Source organism: Physella acuta, unplaced genomic scaffold, assembly GCF_028476545.2.
Source record: "Physella acuta isolate Inbredline_101_S28 unplaced genomic scaffold, ASM2847654v3 ptg002446l, whole genome shotgun sequence".
Taxonomy (NCBI): domain Eukaryota; kingdom Metazoa; phylum Mollusca; class Gastropoda; family Physidae; genus Physella; species Physella acuta.
In genome coordinates, this window is record NW_026733931.1 from 1,855 (window position 1) to 28,876 (window position 27,022).

At 39.6% G+C, this 27,022-nt stretch overlaps 1 protein-coding gene across 2 annotated transcripts; it reads left to right on the top strand.

The window, feature by feature from the left end:
- The first annotated feature begins 485 nt into the window (after positions 1-485).
- LOC131933306 (uncharacterized) lies at positions 486-26,540 on the top strand. Of its 2 annotated transcripts, XM_059290085.1 has the most exons (11): positions 486-738; positions 2,150-2,333; positions 3,352-3,511; positions 7,532-7,559; positions 7,682-7,755; positions 13,493-13,585; positions 22,438-22,607; positions 24,136-24,330; positions 24,781-24,978; positions 25,342-25,503; positions 25,757-26,540. In XM_059290085.1, the coding sequence occupies exons 1-11, from the start codon at positions 527-529 to the stop codon at positions 25,937-25,939; spliced, it is 1,659 nt and encodes a 552-aa protein (XP_059146068.1). In that variant the 5' UTR covers positions 486-526; the 3' UTR covers positions 25,940-26,540. The 2 variants fall into 2 exon arrangements, with proteins under 2 accessions (XP_059146068.1, XP_059146067.1); XM_059290084.1 differs by lacking the exon at positions 7,532-7,559 and having other exon boundaries at positions 7,654-7,755.
- Positions 26,541-27,022: the final 482 nt, after the last annotated feature.

Below are 27,022 nucleotides of genomic sequence, written 5' to 3' on the forward strand. Positions count from 1 at the left end.
GAAGGGGGGATATGTCGATAGAGTGACGCTCCTAGAAGGAAATGGGATTTCGACTTTCTAGACCGAGTCACAAATTTGGAGGGGGGGGGATTAAAACTACTTATATGTGACAGTGGCATAGCGAGGTCGGGTGTCACCCGGTGCGGCACTTAATGGTGTTACCCCCCCCCCCCCCCCAGAGGCCTAGAGACCCTTCCCGGGGACAAACTTTCAAGTTTTCGATTTGCAAACTTTCGATTTGCACCCCCCTCAAGTTTTTTCTCTATATATTTTGCTATTTTTTGCCTTGGTGTTACCCCCCTGAATGGTGTCACCCGGTGCGGTCCGCACCTCCCGCCCCCCCCCCCCCCTCGCTACGCCCCTGATATGTGATGGAACATGTTTTCTATTTATATATGTACCATCCTTTAGCCCATATCTCAGAATATTTAACAAAACGATACTGAAAACATAATCGCAGATAATGCGTCTGTTTTTATAAAAAAAATAAAATAAAAAAAAAAACATATTTAACAACAACGCCACAATGGCAATGACGGACTCGATGGACGAGGTGGATTACGTCACCGTGGACTTCAACCAGCTGGAAGACAACAACTTCGACAGCTACGCCGCCAGCATCAGACGGCACCCACCCTGGCTGACCGAGGGTCATTTTATCTACCACCTGTGTAGGGACGCTGAGGGCAAACTCGGCTTCGTCAAGGACCGTCAGGGGGAGCCACTGTGTTCTCCGCGGTGAGTTGTCAGTTTTGGTCCTCGTTGAAAAATACACACGGATAACCCGGTGAGTTGTCAGTTTTTGGTCCTCGTTGAAAAAATATACAGTGATAACCCGGTGTGATGTCAGCTTTGGTCCTCGTTAAAAAAAATATTCTTGCTTGACCCGGTGAATTATCAGCTTTATTCACGTCATAAACCACATATGTCCACCCACTTTCTGAAATTTTTGAGTTAGTACCAGTGGCGTAGCCAGGATCGTCTCAAGGGGGGGGGGGGGGGAATTCCAATTTTTACCCGGGGACAAGCTTTCGATTTGCACCTCCCCCCCCCCCTCAGACTTTTGATTTGCACCCCCCCCCCCCTCAAACTTTCGATTTCCACCCCCCCTCATACTTTATATATATATAGAGGGGTCTATGGGGGGGGGTTATGACCCCCCAACCCCCCCCCCTGCCTACGCCACTGGTTAGTACTACTGTATATATATCACGTACAACTATATGAAAGCGTAAAACCATCTCAATCCCCTCAATATTTAGCGTTTTAAAATCATGTCACAATGTAACAACAAAGGATCTCAAAAAAAAAATCAAATCTTTCTCAAAAGTAGAAAACTGTGGTTTATCCTCCGTGGTTACATAAATTACCCCGGTGAGTCGTCAATTTAGTTCACGTTATATAATATACATGTACAACTCAGTAAGTTGTCAATTTTGACATTTGTGTTCACGTTATCTACTTGCATGATCGGTGTGCTGGCAGTTTGCATAGCCTACATTTTAAAACGAACATAAAATGTATGCAAGCATTTACCCTGCCTTTTCAATGATTCAAATATCAGGTTAGTCATTACAAATCTACAGACGCGATTTGAATACAGACAATCCATTTGTTAACAGTATAACATAGACTTTACAATTTATTCTTTTTATATATACCACCTCTTAGCCTATTTCTCCTTCGCTCCTACCCACTCCCTCCCTTCAACCCCCCCCCCCCCCCCCACACACACACTCATTCCTCCCTACCCCCCCCCCCCCGATCTAATCATTTTTTTTTCTCCAATCGAAGCCCATCATCTCAATGTATACTGCTTGACACCCAACTCCTCCTCCCCCGCCCCAATTTAACCAACCCCTTTCTCCAACCTGACCCCCATCTCCACCCTCTCTCCCTTTCTACCCCTCTCTCCCTTCTACCCCTCTCTCCCTTCTACCCCTCTCTCTCCCTTCTACCCCTCTCTCCCTTCTACCCCTCTCTCCCTTCTACCCCTCTCTCCCTTCTACCCCTCTCTCCCTTCTACCCCTCTCTCCCTTCTACCCCTCTCTCCCTTCTACCCCTCTCTCCCTTCTACCCCTCTCTCCCTTCCATCCCCTCCACACAACATTTTGACTACCAGTCCACAAGAACACCTATTCTCCCCCAGAAAGCTCCAAGATTTGTGCCAGTGTGAGATGGTCTCCCAGCACCAGAGGTTAGAGAGCCTGAAGCTGAACTCCCTGCCCTCTGACCTCTACCCCTGCCTCATGACCGAAGCCATCCTACAGAGGCAGCTCAAATCTATCGCCTACCTCGTCTCCACCTGGCCTTTTCCCCTACTTCACGTGCAGGTAACTCACGCGCGATCTCACTGCGCATGCGTTGTTTCGGTAGTTCTGTACTATCTCGTCGGACTAAACAGTATCGTAAGAACAGATTCGTCTAGAGACGGTATCTTAAAAATAGATTTGTATGAGTACAGTATCGTAAGATGCAAATGTGTCTAAATAAAGTATTGTAAGGAGACGATTGTATGAATAAAGTATCGTAAGAACAGATTCGTCTTAAGACTGTATCGTAAAAAGTAAATTTGTATGAATACAGTATCATCAGAAGCAGAGCATCGTAAGAACAGGTTCGTCTGAATACAGTATCGTCAGAGTTTCTTCTCCCCCCCCCCCCCCCCCCCCGAAACTTTTTTACCGCCCCCCCCCCCCCCCGCCCCGAACGAAATGAAATTTATATAATTTATATAAAAAATATATACTTTTAACAGTGTCCGCCCCCCTCCCCGAAAATTTCAAGTACCCCCCCCCCCCCCCCGGAGAAAAAAGTCTGGAAGAAACACTGAGTATCGTAAGAAGCAAATTTGTCTCAATACAGTATCATAAGAAGTAGATATGTCTGAACACAGTATCATAAATAAACAGATTCGTCTAAATACAGTATCGTAAGAACAGATTTGTATGAATAGGCCTACAGTATCATAAGAACAGATTTGTATGAATAGGCCTACAGTATCGTAAGAAGCAGCTAAACTCGAGTTTAGACAGAATCAGGTCTAAGAATAACACAGCTCGGATCATTGTTATATCTCCAGAATAGAGAGAAAGAGTGAGAGAGGGGGGGGGGGGGAAGGGCAATTTTTTGTCTTCAGACGGTACTGGAATCACGAAATATTGTATCCATTTCACAATTGATCTATTCGGGTAAAAAATCGTCCCAAAAAGCGTGACGTCATTTATGGATGACCCCCCCCCCCCATTAGTCACATTTTCGCCTTCCAATCTAAAGCCTAAACCTGTCAATAGTTAAGCTTAATCCCAACCTCCTAAGACTTGACTGAATCACCAATCGCCCCTCCTACAGAGCCTGATCCCCAAGGAGGAACTGATCTGTAACGACTTCCTGACGGTGCCACTGGAGAGTGGGGAGTGCATGTCTCTGATGGACAGCCTCTCCCTCGGGCTGCTCAACCTCAAGCCCCACTCCCGGCTCAAGTGTGTCAACTTCACGGGCTTCAGGCACGGTGAGCTTAACGGTGGGGGGGGGGGGGGAAGAAGGACGGGACTGGGAGCTTAAGGGTGGGGGACAGGGAGTTTAACGTTGGGGGTACTTAGAGTTTAACTTTGGGGTTACGGGGAGCTTAAGGGTTAGGTACTGGGAGCTTAATGGTGGGGGTAACTGGGAGCTTAAAGGTGGGGGTACTGGGAGCTAAAATGTGGGGGCACGGTGAGTTTAACGGTGGGGGTAACTGGAGCTTAAGGGTGGGGGTACGATGAGCTTAACGGTGAGGTACTGGGGGTTTAATGGTGGAGGCACTGGGAGCTTAAGTGTGGGCGTAATAGGGGGAGCTTAACGGTGGGGGTTTAACTATGGGTTTAAAAGGTTTGTTGAAGATGTGAGTTTACGATTTTAACATTCTCCATGTTGTATCTGACAGACCGTTATGTTAGCCTGACATTCTGTATGTTGTATGTGACAGACCGTTATGTTAGCCTAACATTCTCCATGTTGTATCTGACAGACCGTTGTGTTAGTCTAACATTCTCCATGTTGTATCTAACAGACCGTATGTTGTATCTGACAGACCGTTATGTTAGCCTGACATTCTGTATGTTGTATCTGACAGACCGCATGTTGTATCTGACAGACCGTTATGTTAGCCTAACATTCTGACAGACCGTTATGTTAGCCTAACATTCTCCCTGTTGTACCTGACAGACCGTTATGTTAGCCTAACATTCTGCATGTTGTATCTGACAGACTGTTATGTTAGCCTAACATTTTCCATGTTGTATCTAACAGACCGCAGGTTGTATCTAACAGACCGCAGGTTGTGCCGTGAGCTACTAAGGCTACCTATTGTGTGGATGTTAGTCTAACATTCTCCATGTTGTATCTGACAGACCGTTATGTTAGCCAAACATTCTCCATGTTGTATCTAACAGACCGTTATGTTAGCCTAACATTTTCCATGTTGTATCTAACAGACCGCAGGTTGTATCTGACAGACCGTTATGTTAGTCTAACATTCTCCATGTTGTATGTAACAGACCGTTATGTTAGCCTAACATTCTGCATGTTGTATCTGACAGACCGTTATGTTAGCCTAACATTCTGTATCTTGTATTTGACAGACCGTTATGTTAGCCTAACATTCTCCATGTTGTATCTGACAGACCGTTATGTTAGCCAAACATTCTCCATGTTGTATCTGACAGACCGTTATGTTAGCCTGACATTCTCCATGTTGTATCTGACAGACCGTTATGTTAGCCTAACATTCTCCAATGTTGTATCTAACAGACCGCAGGTTGTGCCGTGAGCTACTAAGGCTACCTATTGTGTGGATGTTAGTCTAACATTCTCCATGTTGTATCTGACAGACCGTTATGTTAGTCTAACACTCCCCATGTTGTATCTGACAGACCGTTATGTTAGCCTAACATTTTCCATGTTGTATCTGACAGACCGTATGTTGTATCTGACAGACCGTTATGTTAGCCTAACATTCTCTATGTTGTATCTAACAGACCGTATGTTGTATCTGACAGACCGTTATGCTAGTCTAACACTCCCCATGTTGTATCTGACAGACCGTTATGTTAGTCTAACACTCCCCATGTTGTATCTGACAGACCGTTATGTTAGCCTAACATTCTCCATGTTGTATCTGACAGACCGTATGTTGTATCTGACAGACCGTTATGTTAGCCTAACATTCTCTATGTTGTATCTAACAGACCGTATGTTGTATCTGACAGACCGTTATGCTAGTCTAACACTCCCCATGTTGTATCTGACAGACCGTTATGTTAGTCTAACATTCTCCATGTTGTATCTGACAGACCGTTATGTTAGCCTAACATTCTCCATGTTGTATCTGACAGACCGTTATGTTAGCCTAACATTCTCCCTGTTGTATCTAACAGACCGCAGGTTGTGCCGTGAGCTACTAAGGCTACCTATTGTGTGGATGTTAGTCTAACATTCTCCATGTTGTATCTGACAGACCGTTATGTTAGTCTAACATTCTCCCTGTTGTATCTGACAGACCGTTATGTTAGCCTGACATTCTCCATGTTGTATCTGACAGACCGTTATGTTAGCCTAACATTCTCTATGTTGTATCTGACAGACCGTATGTTGTATCTGACAGACCGTTATGTTAGCCTGACATTCTCCATGTTGTATCTGACAGACCGTTATGTTAGCCTAACATTCTCTATGTTGTATCTAACAGACCGTATGTTGTATCTGACAGACCGTTATGTTAGTCTAACATTCTCCCTGTTGTATCTGACAGACCGTTATGTTAGTCTAACATTCTCCATGTTGTATCTAACAGACCGCAGGTTGTGCCGTGAGCTACTCAGGCTACCTATTGTGTGGATGTTAGCCTAACATTCTCCATGTTGTATCTGACAGACCGTTATGTTAGCCTGACTTTCTGTATGTTGTATCTAACAGACCGTTATGTTAGCCTAACATTCTCCATGTTGTATCTAACAGACCGCAGGTTGTGCCGTGAGCTACTAAGGTTACCTATTGTGTGGATGTTAGTCTAACATTCTCCATGTTGTATCTGACAGACCGTTATGTTAGCCTAACATTCTGTATTATGTATCTGACAGACCGTTATGTTAGTCTAACATTCTCCATGTTGTATCTAACAGACCGCAGGTTGTGCCGTGAGCTACTCAGGCTACCTATTGTGTGGATGTTAGTCTAACATTCTCCATGTTGTATCTGACAGACCGTTATGTTAGCCTAACATTCTGTATTATGTATCTGACAGACCGTTATGTTAGTCTAACATTCTCCATGTTGTATCTAACAGACCGCAGGTTGTGCCGTGAGCTACTCAGGCTACCTATTGTGTGGATGTTAGTCTAACATTCTCCATGTTGTATCTGACAGACCGTTATGTTAGCCTAACATTCTGTATTATGTATCTGACAGACCGTTATGTTAGTCTAACATTCTCAATGTTGTATCTAACAGACCGCAGGTTGTGCCGTGAGCTACTAAGGCTACCTATTGTGTGGATGTTAGTCTAACATTCTCCATGTTGTATCTGACAGACCGTTATGTTAGCCTAACATTTTCCATGTTGTATCTGACAGACCGTATGTTGTATCTGACAGACCGTTATGTTAGCCTAACATTCTCTATGTTGTATCTAACAGACCGTATGTTGTATCTGACAGACCGTTATGCTAGTCTAACACTCCCCATGTTGTATCTGACAGACCGTTATGTTAGTCTAACACTCCCCATGTTGTATCTGACAGACCGTTATGTTAGCCTAACATTCTCCATGTTGTATCTGACAGACCGTATGTTGTATCTGACAGACCGTTATGTTAGCCTAACATTCTCCATGTTGTATCTGACAGACCGTATGTTGTATCTAACAGACCGTTATGTTAGCCTAACATTCTCCATGTTGTATCTAACAGACCGTTATGTTAGCCTAACATTCTCCATGTTGTATCTGACAGACCGTTATGTTAGTCTAACATTCTCCATGTTGTATCTAACAGACCGTTATGTTAGCCTAACATTCTCCATGTTGTATCTAACAGACCGTTATGTTAGCCTAACATTCTCCATGTTGTATCTGACAGACCGTTATGTTAGTCTAACATTCTCCATGTTGTATCTGACAGACCGTTATGTTAGTCTAACATTCTCCATGTTGTATCTAACAGACCGTTATGTTAGCCTAACATTCTCCATGTTGTATCTGACAGACCGTTATGTTAGCCTAACATTCTCCATGTTGTATCTGACAGACCGCAGGTTGTGCCGTGAGCTACTCAGGTTACCTATTGTGTGGATGTTAGTCTAACATTCTCCATGTTGTATCTGACAGACCGTTATGTTAGTCTAACATTCTCCATGTTGTATCTGACAGACCGTTATGTTAGTCTAACATTCTCCATGTTGTATCTAACAGACCGTTATGTTAGCCTAACATTCTCCATGTTGTATCTGACAGACCGTTATGTTAGCCTAACATTCTCCATGTTGTATCTGACAGACCGCAGGTTGTGCCGTGAGCTACTCAGGTTACCTATTGTGTGGATGTTAGTCTAACATTCTCCATGTTGTATCTGACAGACTGTTATGTTAGCCTAACATTCTCCATGTTGTATCTAACAGACCGCAGGTTGTGCCGTGAGCTACTAAGGCTACCTATTGTGTGGATGAAGCCAGGAGACAGACAGTCGGGGTACCTGCACAGTTTGTTACGTAAGATACTAGGTGAGTTGTTAGCTCAGTGGCTAAGATACTAGGTGAGTTGTTAGCTCAGTGGCTAAGATACTAGGTGAGTTGTTAGCTCAGTGGCTAAGATACTAGGTGAGTTGTTAGCTCAGTGGCTAAGATACTAGGTGAGTTGTTAGCTCAGTGGCTAAGATACTAGGTGAGTTGTTAGCTCAGTGGCTAAGATACTAGGTGAGTTGTAAGGTCAGTGGCTAAGATACTAGGTGAGTTGTTAGCTCAGTGGCTAAGATACTAGGTGAGTTGTTAGCTCAGTGGCTAAGATACTAGGTGAGTTGTTAGCTCAGTGGCTAAGATACTAGGTGAGTTGTAAGGTCAGTGGCTAAGATACTTGGTGAGTTGTTAGGTCAGCTTGGTCATTTACTGGGTCAATTGTTAAAATACTTGGTCAGTGGCTAAGATACTAGGTAAGTAGTTAGGTCAGTGGCTAAGATACTAGGTGAGTTGTTAGGTCAGTGGCTAAGATACTAGGTGAGTTGTTAGGTCAGTGGCTAAGATACTAGGTGAGTTGTTAGGTCAGTGGCTAAGATACTAGGTGAGTTGTTAGGTCAGTGGCTAAGATACTAGGTGAGTTGTTAGGTCATCTTGGTCGTTTACTGGGTCAATTGTTAAAAAACTTGGTCAGTGGCTAAGATACTAGGTAAGTAGTTAGGGCAGCTTGGTCAGTAGCTCATTTACTGGGTTAATGGTTAAAATATTGGGCCAGTGGTTAAAATACTGGGCCAGTGGTTAAAATACTGGGTCAGTGGTTGAAATACTGGACCAGTGGTTAAAATACTGGTTCAGTCGTTGAAATACTGGCCTAGTGGTTAAAATACTGGGCCAGTGGTTAAAATACTAAACCAGTGGTTAAAATACTGGTTCAGTCGTTGAAATACTGGGCAAGTGGTTAAAATACTGGGTCAGTGGTTGAAATACTGGACCAGTGGTTAAAATACTGGTTCAGTCGTTGAAATACTGGGCAAGTGGTTAAAATACTGGGTCAGTGGTTGAAATACTGGACCAGTGGTTAAAATACTGGTTCAGTCGTTGAAATACTGGGCAAGTGGTTAAAATACTGGGTCAGTGGTTGAAATACTGGACCAGTGGTTAAAATACTGGTTCAGTCGTTGAAATACTGGGCAAGTGGTTAAAATACTGGGTCAGTGGTTGAAATACTGGACCAGTGGTTAAAATACTGGTTCAGTCGTTGAAATACTGGGCAAGTGGTTAAAATACTGGGTCAGTGGTTGAAATACTGGACCAGTGGTTAAAATACTGGTTCAGTCGTTGAAATACTGGGCAAGTGGTTAAAATACTGGGTCAGTGGTTGAAATACTGGACCAGTGGTTAAAATACTGGTTCAGTCGTTGAAATACTGGGCAAGTGGTTAAAATACTGGGTCAGTGGTTGAAATACTGGACCAGTGGTTAAAATACTGGTTCAGTCGTTGAAATACTGGGTCAGTGGTTTAAATACTGGGCCAGTTGTTAAAATACTGGGCCAGTGGTTAAAATACTAAGCCAGTGGTTAAAATACTGGGCATGTGGTTAAAATACTGGGCAAGTGGTTAAAATACTGGGCCAGGGGTTAAAATACTGGGCCAGTAGTTGAAAAACTGGGCCAGTGGTCAAAATACTGGGCTTAGGTCTAAAATACTTGACCAGGCGTTAAAATACTGGGCCAGTGGTTAAAATACTGGGCCAGTGGTTAAAATACTGGACCAGTGGTTAAAATACTGGCCAGTGGTTAAAATACTGGACCAGTGGTTAAAATACTGGGCCAGTAGTTAGAATACTGGGCCAGTGGTTAAAATTCTGGACCAGTGGTTAAGATACTAGGCTAGTGGTTAAGATACTAGTTGGGTTGTTAGGATAATTGCTCACTTGCTAAAATACTAAATGCAGAGGCGTAACTAGGGGAGGCCGCCCTCATGCGAAGACCCTGGGTGGGGGGGGGAGGGGGTGGCAAAACGGGGTATTGTTGAATTATATAGTCTACAGTGTGTTTGATGAAAATAGAATGCTACTTGGCTTTGTAGCAGTGAGTGGTAAAAGACGCCCCGACCTTACCGACTTGGAGGGGGGTTGCGATCGTGAATAACTATACATAAATAGGGGTGGGCTCAAAATTTATAGTTCGCCCCGGATACGGAATGTGTCGCTACGCCTCCGCGGTTGATTAAATAGTTGATAAGTTGCCTAATTACAATTAATTAGCTCTTATAAACTATTATATTACCTGTATCCTTCCATAGATCTTAATTACATGTGATGTACAACTAATTTACTAAGGGGCCGTGTATAAATAATGCCTTGTATTTTTTTCTTCCCTCATATTTAAATAAACCGGGAGTGATCTCCCCTAAACTTTCTCGAATATTCTTATATAAAATAACAGGGGATGGGAACTCGGGCTATAGACATGATTTTTAATCCATTTTAAATACTTAAAGTTTTAAAAATAGAATAAAATCTCGTAGACAAATTAATTGCACACCAAGTGAACGCCCAATAAAAAAGCGCATAATAGTGCGCAATATTATTAGTACTTTTAAAATTTACATTAGTTTTTTGATAAATCGGAAGTAGCGTAAATTACTACTTCCAGTCAACGGAAATTACTCAAAATTTAATAGAAGGTAGAGAATTAGATCTTTTACTTACGTATGAAATTTCATTTATCTATCTGAAATAGTACTCAAGTTATAGGCTTTTGAAAAATTCAAAGTAGAAAAAGTACCACTTCCGGTTGTCGGAAATCGCTCAAAAGTTGATACGGATCTACGATTTTGATAAAATACTTATATATGAAATTTCATCAACCTAGCTGTAACGGTACTCAAGTTATCGTGTTTACACACGGACACACACACACACACACACACAGACACACAGACATACGGACAAGATTGCAAAATTATGTTTTTCCGTATCAGTGAGATGCAAAACGTCGAGATTTGCAAAAATCTCGATTTTTTTTTTTTGCACGATTACAAGACTTTCTCTATACTTCGTATATACGAGAAAGTAAAAATGACACAAAAAAAACTATCTAGCCCTTAAAAAACCAAATGTAGCGAAAATCAACTAAAATTGTTTTTATTTTACAAAAAATAAATAAACTGTATGCTATTTTACACTTGTTGAGACTTCCCTTAAAATAAACCGGGAGTGATCTCCCCTAAACTTTCTCGAATATTCTTATATAAAACAACAGGGGATGGGAACTCGGGCTATTGACATGATTTTTAATCCATTTTAAATACTTAAAGTTTTAAAAATAGAATAAAATCTCGTAGACAAAATAATTGCACACCAAGTGAACTAGTGAACGCCAAATAAATAAACCGGTAGTGATCTCCCCTAAACTTTCTCGAATATTCTTATATAAAACAACAGGGGATGGTAACTGGGGATATAGTTATGATTTTTAATCCATTTTAAATACTTAAACTTTTAAAAATAGAATAGAATCTCATAAAAAAAACATTGCGCACCAAGCAAACGCCGAATAAAAACGCGTATAATAGTGCGCAATATTATTAGTACTTTAAAAATTTACATTAGTTTTTTGAGAAATCGGAAGTAGCGTAAATTACTACTTCCAGTCAACGGAAATTACTCAAAATTTAACAGAAGGTAGAGAATTAGATCTTTTACTTACATGTGAAATTTCATTTATCTATCTGAAATAGTACTCAAGTTATAGGCTTTTGAAAAATTCAAAGTAGGAAAAGTACCACTTCCGGTTATCGGAAATCGCTCAAAAGTTGATACGGATCTTCGATTTTGATAAACTACTTATATATGAAATTTCATCAACCTAGCAGTAACGGTACTCAAGTTATCGTGTTTACACACGGACAGACACACAGACACACACACACACAGACATACGGACAAGATTGCAAAATTATGTTTTTCCGTATCAGTGAGGTGTAAAACGTCGAGATTTGTAAAAATCTCGATTTTTTTTTTTTTGCACGATTACAATACTTTCTCTATACTACGTATATACGAGAAAGTAAAAAGTGCACAATAGCGCGCAATATTATTAGTACTTTAAAAATTTACATTAGTTTTTTGAGAAATCGGAAGTAGCGTAAATTACTACTTCCGGTCAACGGAAATTACTCAAAATTTAACAGAAGGTAGAGAATTAGATCTTTTACTTACATGTGAAATTTCATTTATCTATCTGAAATAGTACTCAAGTTATAGGCTTTTGAAAAATTCAAAGTAGGAAAAGTACCACTTCCGGTTATCGGAAATCGCTCAAAAGTTGATACGGATCCACGATTTTGATAAAATACTTATATATGAAATTTCATCAACCTAGCTATAACGGTACTCAAGTAATCGTGTTTACACACGGACACACACACACACAGACACACAGACATACGGACAGAATTGCAAAGCCCAGTTTTTCAGACTGGATTACGCATAAAACCTCTTAATTTTGATAAATCTGGATTGATAATTTTTGCCCGATTAAAATAAGTCCTCTATACTTCGGATGTGATGAAGGACTGAGGTGTAATACGGTGAAAATTGTTAAAATTTCAAGTGATTTTTGTGCACGATTACAATACTTTCTCTATACTTCGTATATACGAGAAAGTAAAAACATGTGATTTGACCTACCCAAAGAAATTCCACTTGCTACGGCAGATGGCCGACTGCTTGTCAGCAAGATAAAAAACTTGGAACCAGTTCTGCGTTAAGTAATCAAACTTTGTTGATAATCGGATGGATCAATTTGTTTAGGAGAAAGTTGATTGGTTGTTTTGTTTTTTTTTAAACACGTGGTGAGCGACGTCATGCTGCCATCGTCTGGATCTAAATATAGAAGCCGCCTACATATGAGCCTTTAAAGGAAAATGTAATAAACAATTTTGTTCTTATAAACTGCGATTAGGGTCCGGTTTTTTTTTATTTTTATTTATTAATCTTAACATTTTTTACTTTAGCGCCAGCCCTTAGCATTGAAATCAGCAAGTCATACACACATATGTATAGGTTCAAACTCAATGAAATACAAGTTTAATTAAACTCGCTTGAAAGGGGGGGGGGGGTGAGAGAGGGAGGCGTACATCGTTAGATCTGGTGACTCCGTACATCACTTGACCCGGGGGGGGGGCATAACGTGTGCCCCAGAGCAGAGTTGTAGACTTAAGTAACATTTTAATACCTGATGGTCAATGTTATCTCTACAGTAGTAGCCACAGTACCGTCAGTATCTTATCCACCCGTCCCATGGACAGGGGCGATCACGATTGACCGATACTTAAAATTTACAAGTAAAAAAGGCTATTGTCATTTGACAGCTAATACAGTCATCCTTCAGTTTTCGCGGTTTAGGGACTAAAACCGAACGTGATAAGTGGAAAACCGCGAAGTAGTGCTGCCCTATCATTTTAACCATACATAGGCCTACATTTTGTGTGTATGTATGATATCAATAAGTGTATATTACACCATATCACATTATCGTTATAACATTAAAATAGTGTCAAACATGTAAATAAACTATTATTAATATAAATAACATTCATAAAACAATGTATCAATAATATAAATATATTTTGAATTTTTTATAAATATTTTTTAACAATCCGCGATGTACTGGAGTCGCGATAAATTATCCGCGAAGTAGCGAGGGATGACTGTAATCAACCCAACAGAGACATTTCCTCACATAGACTCAAACACCTTTCTCGTTGACTTTATTTCAGCTATCAGTAAGGACAAGGTAGAAAGGTATCTGAACAGAATCTCGTGTATTTATTCTAATATCGATCCCCTAGTCCGACACGGACATATGTTTGGTGAGTACACACTTGTATCAGGTACAGTATATGAGCAGCATGTACACATTGTCTTTTAATGTACTGTTTTATATGATACAGTGGCGTCATTAGGCAGGTTTCTTTATCATTAAGATTTACACACATTGTATGAAATTATAATGAGGATTCCTCATTATAATTTGACATTTTTGTTCCTTTTTTATGTCCACTTTGATGGTGTCACCTAATGAGGTCCCCACCCCCCACCCCACCCCACTCCCTTGTGACGCCACTATGATGCACTCTGTTGTGTCAGATCATGTACTCGCTGTATTCTTGTATTGTGGGCTGTACCAATCAGAGTTTTTTTCAGACTTCTCATCGGGGGGGGGGGGGGGGGGGGGTGGCGCCTCCACACCCCCACCCCCGAAGAAGATCTTACCCCACTCCCCCCAAACGAAATATAATTTATATGCAAAGTACAAAGGCCTACTTCAACACCAGTCTGCCCCACTCCCCTCCCAAAAAAGGTCTTACCCCCCCCCCCCCCATTGATCGAAATAGGATGTATATACAAAATATATACTTCATCGCCAGTCGTCCCCCCTCCCCCTCCGAAAGTTTCACTCCCCCCACCCTCCCGGGAGAAAAATCTGAAAGAAACACCTACATCAATTTTAATTCATGTCATAACATGTTGTGTGTAGGGCTTTAAGTTATCTCGCCATGTTTTGTTTTCGTGTCATTTGTACTATCCGTGTGCACTAAAACAACTCAGAGCGCACTGTTCAGCAAATGCCAGTTCTACCGCGCGTGGACCTGGCAACCGCGATTACTTTAAGGTTAGAACTGCCGCTACATCCAGTTTAAAAAAAAGAATATCAGGCAGGGTGTAGGAAAATCGTGTATCGTTACCATGTGGTGGCGTCTTGTCAAGCTCATAATTAACCTGCGCTTTGTTGGGGGGGGGGGGGGGGATTTAGAGCCTCGATCTAGAAGAAGGGACGGGGGGGTGTACATACATTATATCAAGACATTAAAATGTGCTGAGGCATATTTAAACAAATTAGAGACTTGTTGAATGTGGTAGAATGTGGACGAAAAGTACCCGCACATATTAATACCAAACGGAGTTGTTTATCTAGGCAACCTAATTATCACTACCACACACTAAAATATGTGTTTATTTGTACATTTGTAAGTTATTTCCTTTTTTTAAAAAATCAACAATGAAATAGATTTACGTACACACAGGTCTAGTGTTATGTATGCCATATTCACGTGTATATATGTGTGTATAAGCATGTGTATATGCATTTTTATTTCGTTTTATTTTGTGGGTGTAGGACCTGTTTAAAATTTTTGATGATAAGTACTTTTGGGCTGAACTGCGACATCTATTTTTATGTGTAAGAAAATGAGTTTAATTTTAAATAACCATTAATTTAACTGGCAAAAAGAATTTTTCTTATATAAAGTTTCTTTTTTTACTTTGGTTTCACCCCCCCCCCCCTTTAATGGTGTCGCCCTGTCAGCGCCCCAGCCCCCATTTCCTCCCTCGCGACGCCTGCGTGTACATACGATTCTGATTTGATGCACCATTTGTGTTACAATAAAGAACTGGATTCTGAATGTCCTGTGTGTATTGTTTGTAGATTTGATTTGGATTAAAATCATCCTAAAATTCACAACTAGTTGATGCCGGCGAGTGCTACCCCGTCTCCTGTTTATACGAGTGGGGCGACGGACCCACCGCTCCTCCCCTGGATCCGCCTTTGTGTTGTGGGCTTGTTACGCAAGGTGTTGGTGCACACAGCAGTAGTTTGGTGCAGAAATGTTATTTGGCTTACGCCTTGCTGACGGTTTTTTAACCTAAACATTACTAGCAGACTCTGGTGACTTCATCCTGGGCATGCGCAGAGAATCTTTGCGGGAATGAGGCGTTAGTCATGTCGTCGCGTTAGGTAGACCTATCAGTAGTATCAGCAATGTTCCATCTAAGCTGCGTGCTTGCGCGGCCGCACATTAGTTTTGAACCTGCCACGCAGTCCTTTTGTGAAACACATATATCCTTGTATAAGAATTTTAGAACACTGCGCACACAAAATACTCGTTGCACACTAGCTTTTTTCCCTTAGGGGTCGTCCATAAATGACGTCACACTCTTAAGGGAATGGAGGGGTCCGTTATTTTGTGACGGTGTGTGATGAGGGGGAGGGGGGGGGGGGGTTCAGATGGTGCGACGTCACACTTTTGCATGATAAAAAGCAATTTTAGAAAACGACTTTTAGACGTTATTTTGCGTTTTAGAAAACTGTTTTAATAAATTGTAATAACAATTGATTAAAATACTCTATTTTGACAGAGTTTCGACAAGATTTTAGAAAAATATAGCTGTTTAAAAAATATTCAATTCAATTTTGAGGGGGGGTGTAGGCTGAGGTATGACGTCATTTTAGGGGGGGGGGTCTGGCTTTTTGTGACGACGTGTGACGGAGGGGAGGGGGGGGGGGGAGGTAAAAATCGTCAAAAAGCGTGACGTCATTTATGGATGACCCTTAGAGGGAACAGTGCCTATGACGGAGTGAAACGTATTCTGTCTGATCAATCTTCTTCACCCGTGGATAGCTAATCCAAGGACTAGAGACAATTTATTATTGTTTTAAAAACAATGGCGCTTAACATCTATGTTGCAATTTTCCACAACTGAATGTTGAGTACCAAAGTGGCGAGCAGAGGTTTTTTTAGGCGCCTCTCCCGTGTGCCTTTCCACTCCCTGGGAGTACATCTTCACCCCCCCCCCCCCCCCACAATGAAATATATATATATATATATATATATATATATATATATATATATATATATATATATATATATATATATATATATATATATATATCTATAATATAATCGGGCTGAGCGTGTCCTTCCGTCCGTCATCGCTATAGATTTTGGGACTATAAAAGTAAGCTACGCACCATGCTGTGCTTTTCAGTGCACCGCAGTGTCTTATTATAAGTATTAGAGTAGGGTTTGTTTATATAGCGGCATAGAGCTAATTTATAATTTCCACTGTTTGTACAATTTTGCATAACGTAAAGAGAATATTAAATACACGCACATTGCTAAAACATATTAAAAGGATCAATGTCAAATATAGTTTTCGTTAATATTCCCAGAAAAAGTCGATACATATTAATAACATAATAACAGTACGGTAGAAAAATCTAATTAAACTGCTTAGTAATTATGCCAATGGAGGTAATTCAAAGATAAATTGAACTCACGCTAAAAATGTGAATGCAAAATCTGCAAGACGGAATAATTGTTGGAATAATATAATTAGCAAAATGTGAATGCAAATTATGCAGACATGTAAGAGTAGATTATTGTTGGAATATTATTATTAGCATTGATTGATAAAAGGCTATCTTTTATTTATTTTATTCACTGAATGTACTGTTTACTAATTATAATTTTTAATCAACTATTCTCCATTACTATATTAAGTCATCACGTTCATTAGGTGCGCAATGGTTTTAGTCATGAAACTTTATTGTAAATTTTTAAAAGTACTGAAAAAAATGCATGAATTTATAAAGTGCAATATGGTCGGTAAAACACGGATATTCTAAATACTGCCTTTAATTTATTTGCGGAAAAGCTAGGGGTTTTATAACAGAGGCGTAGCAAGGGGGGGGGGGGAGGGTGGAAATCGAAACTTTGAGGGAGGTGGGAGGGTGTAAATGGAAATTTTATGTTGAGTGTTGTGTTTGTTTTTTCGTTTTTGTTTTTTCTTTGCGTTCGTTTGTGTTGTATTTAGTTTTGTTCTGTTCCCAACTTGGTACATTTAAAAAAGATTTACCGTGTGTTGTGGTTGTGGTTGTGTTGTGGTTGTTTTGTGGTTGTAATGTGGTTGTGTTGTGGTTGTGTTTTGTTTGTGTTGTGTTTTTGTTTGTTTTGTTCTGTTCCAAAGTTGGTATATTTTAAAAAGATTTACCGTGGCGGAGCACGGGATACAGCTAGTATATATATAATCAGAGGCGTAGCGAGGGGGGGGCGGGGTGCGGACCGCACCGGGTGACACCAAGGCAAAAAATAGCAAAATATATAGAGAAAAATGATAATTCCACTTAATTAAGTGATTAATTCGAATGTTAAATAGTGTTTTAAGAGGTGGAAAACGAAAATTTGAGGGGGGGGGGGTGCAAATTGATAGTTTGATTGATGGGGGGGGGGGGGGGGGTGCAAATCGAAAATGGAAAGTTTGTCCTCGGGAAGGTTCGCTACGCCTCTGGGGGGTGACACCATTAAGTGCCGCACCGGGTGACACCCGACCTCGCTACGCCACTGTAAATAATTTGTATAGAAAATATAGATCTATTCTAACCAGTGTAGTCCGCCCGCCACCCCCTCTCCGGAAATTTCAAGTGATCTCCCCCGAGAAAAATGTTTTAAAGAAACCCTGAGTGTTGTGCCACAAGTTTAGTTCAAATATGATATAATCTCATGGTAGAATGTGGACCAAAAGTACACGCACATATTAATACCAAACCGAGTTGTTTACCTAGGCAACATAATTATCACTACCACACACCAAAGTATGTGTTTATTGGTACATTTGTAAGTTATTTCCCTTTTTTTAAAAATCAACAATGAAATAGATTTATGTACATACAGGTCTAGTGTTACATATGCCATATTCACGTGTATATATGTGTGTATAGAGTCGTTTCATATGACGTCACGTCCGTTCGTGATACCTACGTCCGCCGCCACGGTGGTGTACACCAGACGTAAACACAATCAGCTGTTCACCAGCGCTGGACGCGTTCACTGTATGTAAAGAACCGCACCCGCGGAAAAGGAAAAATACGTTAAAAAACTTGAACTCTTAGGAATTGAAGATCCTTATACTGTTATTGACAGTTTCGTAGATAATATAAATATATATATATATATATATATATATATATATATATATATATATATATATATATATATATATAATCAGAGGCGTAGCGAGGGGGGGCGGGGTGCGGACCGCACCGGGTGACACCAAGGCAAAAAATAGCAAAATATATAGAGAAAAATGATAATTCCACTTAATTAAGTGATTAATTCGAATGTTAAATAGTGTTTTAAGAGGTGGAAAACGAAAATTTGAGGGGGGGGGGGGTGCAAATTGATAGTTTGATTGATGGGGGGGGGGGGTGCAAATCGAAAATGGAAAGTTTGTCCTCGGGAAGGTTCGCTACGCCTCTGGGGGGTGACACCATTAAGTGCCGCACCGGGTGACACCCGACCTCGCTACGCCACTGTAAATAATTTGTATAGAAAATATAGATCTATTCTAACCAGTGTAGTCCGCCCGCCACCCCCTCTCCGGAAATTTCAAGTGATCTCCCCAGAGAAAAATGTTTTAAAGAAACCCTGAGTGTTGTGCCACAAGTTTAGTTCAAATATGATATAATCTCATGGTAGAATGTGGACCAAAAGTACACGCACATATTAATACCAAACCGAGTTGTTTACCTAGGCAACATAATTATCACTACCACACACCAAAATATGTGTTTATTGGTACATTTGTAAGTTATTTCCCTTTTTTTAAAAATCAACAATGAAATAGATTTATGTACATACAGGTCTAGTGTTACATATGCCATATTCACGTGTATATATGTGTGTATAGAGTCGTTTCATATGACGTCACGTCCGTTCGTGATACCTACGTCCGCCGCCACGGTGGTGTACACCAGACGTAAACACAATCAGCTGTTCACCAGCGCTGGACGCGTTCACTGTATGTAAAGAACCGCACCCGCGGAAAAGGAAAAATACGTTAAAAAACTTGAACTCTTAGGAATTGAAGATCCTTATACTGTTATTGACAGTTTCGTAGATAATATATATATATATATATATATATATATATATATATATATATATATATATATATATATATATATATATATATATATATATATATATATATATATATATATATATATATAATCAGAGGCGTAGCGAGGGGGCGGGGGGTGCGGACCGCACCGGGTGTCACCATTTAGGGGGGGGGGGGTGACACCAAGGCAAAAAAATAGCAAAATATATAGAGAAAAATGATAATTCCACTTTATTAAGTGATTAATTCGAATGTTAAATAGTGCTTTAAGCGGTGGAAAACGAAAGTTAACTGAAAGTTTGTCCTCGGGAAGGGTTGCTACGCCTCTGGGGGGTGACACCATTAAGTGCCGCACCGGGTGACACCCGACCTCGCTACGCCACTGTATATAATTTGTATGGAAAATATAGATCTACACTTTAACCAGTGTAGTCAGCCCGCCACCCCCTCTACGGAAACTTCAAGTGATCTCCCCAGAGAAAAATATTTTAACCCTTAAATGCATACCGGTACAAATCTGCAACATACCAGTTACCTTCCCATAAAATATTAGCCTCAACATGTTTTATTCTGTGCATCACGTTGTTTGACTGCTACAATGTTAACCTACAGCTTGCGCATGTCTAAGTGACCTAGATTTGTTTTACCGCCAAGCCGATCTCAAATTTGTGCATGATCACAAGGTTTTTTATATCAGCATTTTTGGTTGGCGTTTCAAAGTTCATCAAAGTCAAATAAACTGGTTTTGGAATTTCAAAAAATATGTTTCTGACAACCTAAGGTATGTATTACATATTGTATGTGTTGTTTTGAAAATCAATTCATAATTTATTTTAAAATCTTCACAAAACTTAGGTTGCAGTGCTGCAACGTTATGCAAATTGACCTACTTTTGCACTATTTTTTTACTTTATACATCAGCATTGGTGATTATATAGTACCTTGTTTTTCTTCTAGTTTCAGCATAATCATTAAGAAATCAATGTGAATCAAGGTGAAGAATAATATGAAGTAGATGATCTTGGTGATCCAGAGTATCTTCCTGGATCTCCTGGACCAGTGTGGACCCTAGATATCCTGGACCAGTGTGGACCCTAGATATCCTGGACCAGTGTGGACCCTAGATATCCTGGACCAGTGTGGACCCTAGATATCCTGGACCAGTGTAAACCCTAGATATCCTGGACCAGTGTGGACCCTAGATATCCTGGACCAGTGTGGACCCTAGATATTCTGGACCAGTGTGGACCCTAGATATTCTGGACCAGTGTGGACCCTAGATATTCTGGACCAGTGTGGACCCTAGATATCGTGGACCAGTGTGGACCCTAGATATCCTGGACCAGTTTGGATCCTGGATCTCCTGGACCAGTGTGGACCCTAGATATCCTGGACCAGTGTGGACCCTAGATATCCTGGACCAGTGTGGACCCTAGATACCCTGGACCAGTGTGGACCCTAGATATCCTGGACCAGTGTGGACCCTAGATACCCTGGACCAGTGTGGACCCTAGATACCCTGGACCAGTGTGGACCCTAGATATCCTGGACCAGTGTGGACCCTAAATATCGTGGACCAGTGTGGACCCTAGATACCCTGGACCAGTGTGGACCCTAGATATTGTGGACCAGTGTGGACCCTAGATATCCTGGACCAGTGTGGACCCTAGATATCCTGGACCAGTGTGGACCCTAGATATCCTGGACCAGTGTGGACCCTAGATATCCTGGACCAGTGTGAACCCTGGATCTCATGGACCAGTGTGGACCCTGGATAAGTGTGGACCCTGGATCTCTAGGACCAGAATGGACCATGGATCTCCTGGACAAGTGTGGACACTAAGACTCGTGGAATAGTGCAATGACAGGTGCAAATTCACATCAAGCTCAAACAGTTTGCCACAAGTGCAACATATATCTTTGTTGTAACAAGAGCAACAACTGTCTTAACAAGTATCACCTTACTACATAATGTTGCAGACATGCAACATTTCGGATTTTAATTAAAGAACATGTTTAAACTAAAAATATTTTTTTACTTGACTATACTCTTCATATACCCACCAAAACAATATAAAAATATTTTTTTCAATCATTATTAAAAAGTCATGCATTTAAGGGTTAAAGAAATCCTGAGTGTTGTGCCACAAGTTTAGTTCAAATATAATATAATCTTATGGTAGAATGTGGACGAAAAGTACACGCACATATTAATACCAAACGGAGTTGTTTACCTAGGCAACATAATTATCACTACCACACACTGTAATTTGTGTTTATATGAAATCAAAGATAGCACAGCTACAGATTTACTTATTTCCATGTAGTGTTAATTTATTAAATAATGTCTGCTTTCATTTAGTGCAGTATAAAGAGAAAAAAAAAACACGCGAATAAAAGTACGCAGTAGAAAGTTGCGCTTACAAAATATTGCGCAAAGAAAGCTCAGGACAAAATATTGCGCTAAGAAAGTTCCACAGAAAAAAAATATTTTTCAAAGAAAGTTCCTGAAATAAAAGTGTTTCGCAAATGGAACTCCACTCAAAAAGTATGGCGCGAGAAAAGTTTATCGTGGAACTAAATAAAAAGTGCACGAAAACAGTAAAATTGACATTTCAGAGCGCTCACAATGCGCACACAGAAACAAGCGTGACAACAAAAAAAAGCAAAACTCGTTTTGTTAATATGCCTGTCCTGTGGTCTCACAAGTTACAATGATCATAGATTGGCTAAAATTTAGTGTTTCGTGTTGTTTTTACTGATTTGTATACTAACAAAAAATAGCAACTCTCATTTAAAAAAAAAAGGCGCAAAAAAGTCTAATCAAGGGTGCCTAAACATACTGTTATATAGATAAATTAAATATGCTACTAACTAACATTAAATTATTTTAGCTTATAACAATAAATATATAATTAACGCATTGTGCATGCATGCCTGTACTTGTCGTATATTTTAATCAACCAATCACACATCTCTCTAGGCCCAGTGACAATAGCGCTTGATTGCAAGCTAACCATAGATGACGTTCCTATTGGACTAGCTTTACAAGGCTCCTCCCCTTTCCGCTTTGTGTGTCAGAGGGCGTGGCTTGAAGTTCTGCCGGACGTTAGCCTGCCAGTTTCCCTAATCAACAAAGTTTTAAGTCCTAGAGTACGTTTTATCAAATCCCATTGAACGTTTTATCATCAACCACTACTAGAGACTGACCATCAACCAATCTAAGAGTTCGTTTCATCATTAACCAATCCAAGAATTCGTTTCATCACCAACTAATCTAAACGTCTTATCATCAACCAATCATCTAGGGTTTAATTAGTTTAAAAAAAGAGCATACAAGTTTACCCCGCAAACTACAAGACCCGTTGTTATCTAATGTTAACGACTTGAAATAAAAGGTTCTATCCTGTTTTTATGCTAGTGTTTAAAGGAGTTAAAATCTATATTAAAAAATTAACAAACTTTGTTGCAGGCAACACAGTAGTTGTGCATATAGGGACACTATTTATTATAAACCAAAAAATGTATACGGGGTCATCCATAAATGACGTCACGCTTTTTTGGACGATTTTTACCTCCCCCCTCCCCTCCAAAAAGCCAGACCCCCCCCCCCTAAAATGACGTCACACCTCAGCCTACAACCCCCCTAAAAGTTGCAGTTGAATTTTTCTTAAAACATCGATATTTTTCTAAAATCTTGTCTGAACTCTGTCAAAATAGAGTATTTTAATCAATTCCTATTGCAATTTATTAAAACGGTTTTCTAAAGCGTGAAATAACGTCTAAAATTCGTTTTCTAACATTGCTTTTTTATAATGCTAAAGTGTGACGTCGCACCATCTGAACCCCCCCCCCCCTCCCCTCATCACACACCGTCACAAAATTACGGACCCCCCTCCCCCCTACGAGTGTGACGTCATTTATGGACGACCCTGAACGCGGCCCCAGTCAAATATATTGTTATAATAACATTTCATTGAAGCACCAACCCTAATAATAATATAATATGTCACAATAGTAACACACCAGCACTGAGCACACAATTTTTTTTATGGATTACTACAACAACTGTCGTTTTTTTTTTTTTTTTTTTTTTTTTAATTAATGACATCCTACGTATCAATCATTTTAGAAAAAACATCATGGGCTACAACTCCATTCAGAGCATTTATAACAAAGCTGTATGTTGTGATCAAATGATAAAGTAATGCTAAAGTAAATACATGCGTAAGACAGCTGTGGCATCACGCTCATCCCACTTTTCTACATGGCAAAATAATATTTATAACTCCGAGGACATAAAATAAAAAAGTGTTATAGAGCATTGCCAGAGTTTCTTTCAGGCTTCTCTTCAGAGTGGCAACCCCCCCCCCCCCCCTTGAAGCAGACCCAGTTCCCCTTCCCTCTTAAATCAAGAGAAAAAAAAACATTTGAAATAGAAAATATATACTTTAACTTCCGCCCCCCCCCCCGGAAATTTAAGTGCGCACCATCTTAAAGTTTAAAGCGCCCCCCTCTGAAAAATATCTGAACGAAACACTGGACACCGCTCTATATGTAACCCCCATCCTTACCTTTATAACTCGATAATGTAATGTAACCAAACCTTCGCATTAAGCTTAGTATTTATAATACTGTGCGAGGTCTATTATACTTTAAAATGGATAATTTGTCTGCGCAGTATCTAACGCACATCGAGATCGAAGACAGCGAAGTCTGCTCAGACTCGGCTCGCTGGGAATGTCTGTTGGAGGGGATCTCCCTTCTGCCTGAGCTCCAATGTCTTTCTCTACCCAACTCCATCCACGTCAATCAGCTGCCTACAGCCATGTCTGACCTAAGTGTTGTCCTCAGGTCTCTGGGCAATCTAAGAAAGGTAGGTGTTTTTTTTTTTAAATACTTTTTGCTGTTTGCCTATTTTAACTATTTAACATCCTATAGGCTCATTTTTTTTAAATAACCGTTTAATAGGCTACTTCTGATTTTTTACATTTTTAAACTTCCAAACAGTAGGCCATATTCTTATTTTCTTGATCGTTGTAAAATAAAGGTAATTTTTTTTAAGCTGTGATTGTTTCGGAAAACTGATTCGCTCCTCAACATTTTTACTTTGTGCGGGAAAATGGAGAGATTCGTTTAATTACCGAAAGTCACATGTCTGACAAAAGCATCCTATATAAATCTAAATCTTTGGCGTAAATCTTAAAGTAAAAATAATTAGAAAAAAAAAGTTTTTCTTATAGATTAGGATTAAGTCAAATTGCTCATCAATGGAAAGAGAAGGATGGAGTAATAAATATGTCAACTAATCGAACTTTCCCCACAGCTGAACCTGGCATCATGTACACTGAGGGACACGCTGGGACATCTGTTCTCGTCTTTCGCCTGCGAGTTGACCTACCTCAACTTGAGGGACTGCAGGCTGACAGCGTCAGACATCGAGGCGCTTCTCGTCTGGTCCAACCTTTCCATGCTCAGAGAACTGAACCTGAGCAGGAATAATCTCAGCTCTCTTTCTGATCTGGTAAATTTTATAATTATTGGTATCAGAGGCGTAACTAGGGGGTGCAGTAGCTGGGGAGGGGTGCCACCAACATGAGAAGGGACAGCAACCAGATACTATTAATTTAACTCAATAGTTAATACAGCTGTAGGTAGTCTGTTTTATAAATGGGCAGTGTTACCATAGCAACAAAACCATAATGTGTTTAAAATTTAAAAACTGATAATAATAATTTAAATTATAACTTGCCTTAGTGTCATTTAGTACATAGGTGAAATAGTTACAGAAATACTTTATTGATTATAAAAAAAATTATAATAGACCATTTTTAAAAAAAAACATTTTAATGGTAAATTTGTTTTTAATTTAAAACTGCCTCAACAGATTGAAAACATGTTGACCCGAATGAACTTCATTTCCTGTTTTTCCATCTCCTACTGTTCCCTATCACTGGAAGGGATAAGAAAAGTTGTGCGTCATTGTTTGGACTGTCCATACTTGAAGGTTTTGTGTTTACAATCCTTTATTCCTCCACCGCACTATGAGGTAATTTTTTTTAAATCTTATTTTATTTATTATATGATTTTATGATTTTTATTTTTATTATATGATCTATACATCTGTTTTTACTCATTCAAATTTATTTATTAAAGCAACTTTGTTTATAATTTTAGGTTACATTTATTTATTACATTTATTCAAAGTTTTTAATGTTCTTCTATCAATTATTTTTACTGCTGCATTTAAAATTCATCTCTGAATAATAAATCACTCAAACATGTTTCTACTTATTGCACAGGTGAAAGCCATTTTAGAAGACTGTGCCAATATCACCACTCTACAAAAATGTGTTTTATTGCCAGAGGCATATGCCTTTCCTGGTACACATATCTCTCAAAGGGCAGAGAACCACAGCAGGACTGTTTTGCTTTGTTCCCAGTATTTGGATCAGCTTGGCAGGCCAGATATTGAACTTGAATGAAACAGGTGATCAAACTAGCAGTAAGCTGTTAAAGATCAGATAAAAATGCTGTGGCCAAATTCTGCTGTCACTTGTACATTTTGGCTTTTTCCAAGCCAAACCTGGGTTTTAATGTACACTTTGGTCAGCCTTTTTGTTTTTGCAGTAAAATGCAAATCTGGTGAAATTTGAAACATAAAACTATTCAAAGGAGGCAATTTTTCTGAATAAAAAGCCCCAAATTAAATGCTTGTCAACAAGTATATTATATAGATCCTGAAAATAAACTTTTCTCACATTACTGATTTAAACCCAAATACCATAAAACGAATTTTTAAAAAAACTGTGATACTATTTTTAGCTCACACTGAAGCCACAACTTATGTTGAGCTTGTTACACCGGCATGCAGATTTGCAAGCCTGAACCGCTTTAATAAAACTTTAGCGTCCTGTGTTTATTAGGCTGTTTCCATAGCTGATCAATCCTCTTTCTACACTTGCTGTATGAGCTAACTTAGCTGAGAAACTAATTCTCAATATTTGATGAAGCATGTTTCCTACTGTCAACCCTTATGTTTGCTTGGTTTACAAGGTTGATTAAAAAAAAATTCTGATTTGTATTTCTTCGTTACTTTCATTTTAGAATTATGAAGTTTTAAAAAAAAAAAACTATTAGATTTGTAGTTGTTCATGAATCTGAAATAATGGCGTTAAAGAAATAACTTCCAAAGCTGTACAACTTTTGAAATAAAATACCAGTACGACCAAAAGACTACTTGTAAGAAAACTGTTAAAGAAAATAAATGGTTTAATAGTAGATGAACCACCCAAATTCTACACAACTAGTCTTGTGTATTTAAAATTCAAAGCATTGTAAAAGGTAACTTGTAAAAATTAGTAGATTTATGTAGACAGACCATTTTTACATTTACAAACAGGAAAAAAGAAACGAAGATTTATTTTTTTGTAAACTTAAAAATTTATTTTTTTGAGAAAAACAAAATGACGATGTCTATAAACTATGGGAGAACAAATCTTGATGCTTCAATATGATGATGGAATGAGATTTAGATAAACCCACATACAAACAGACTGTCACTAGAA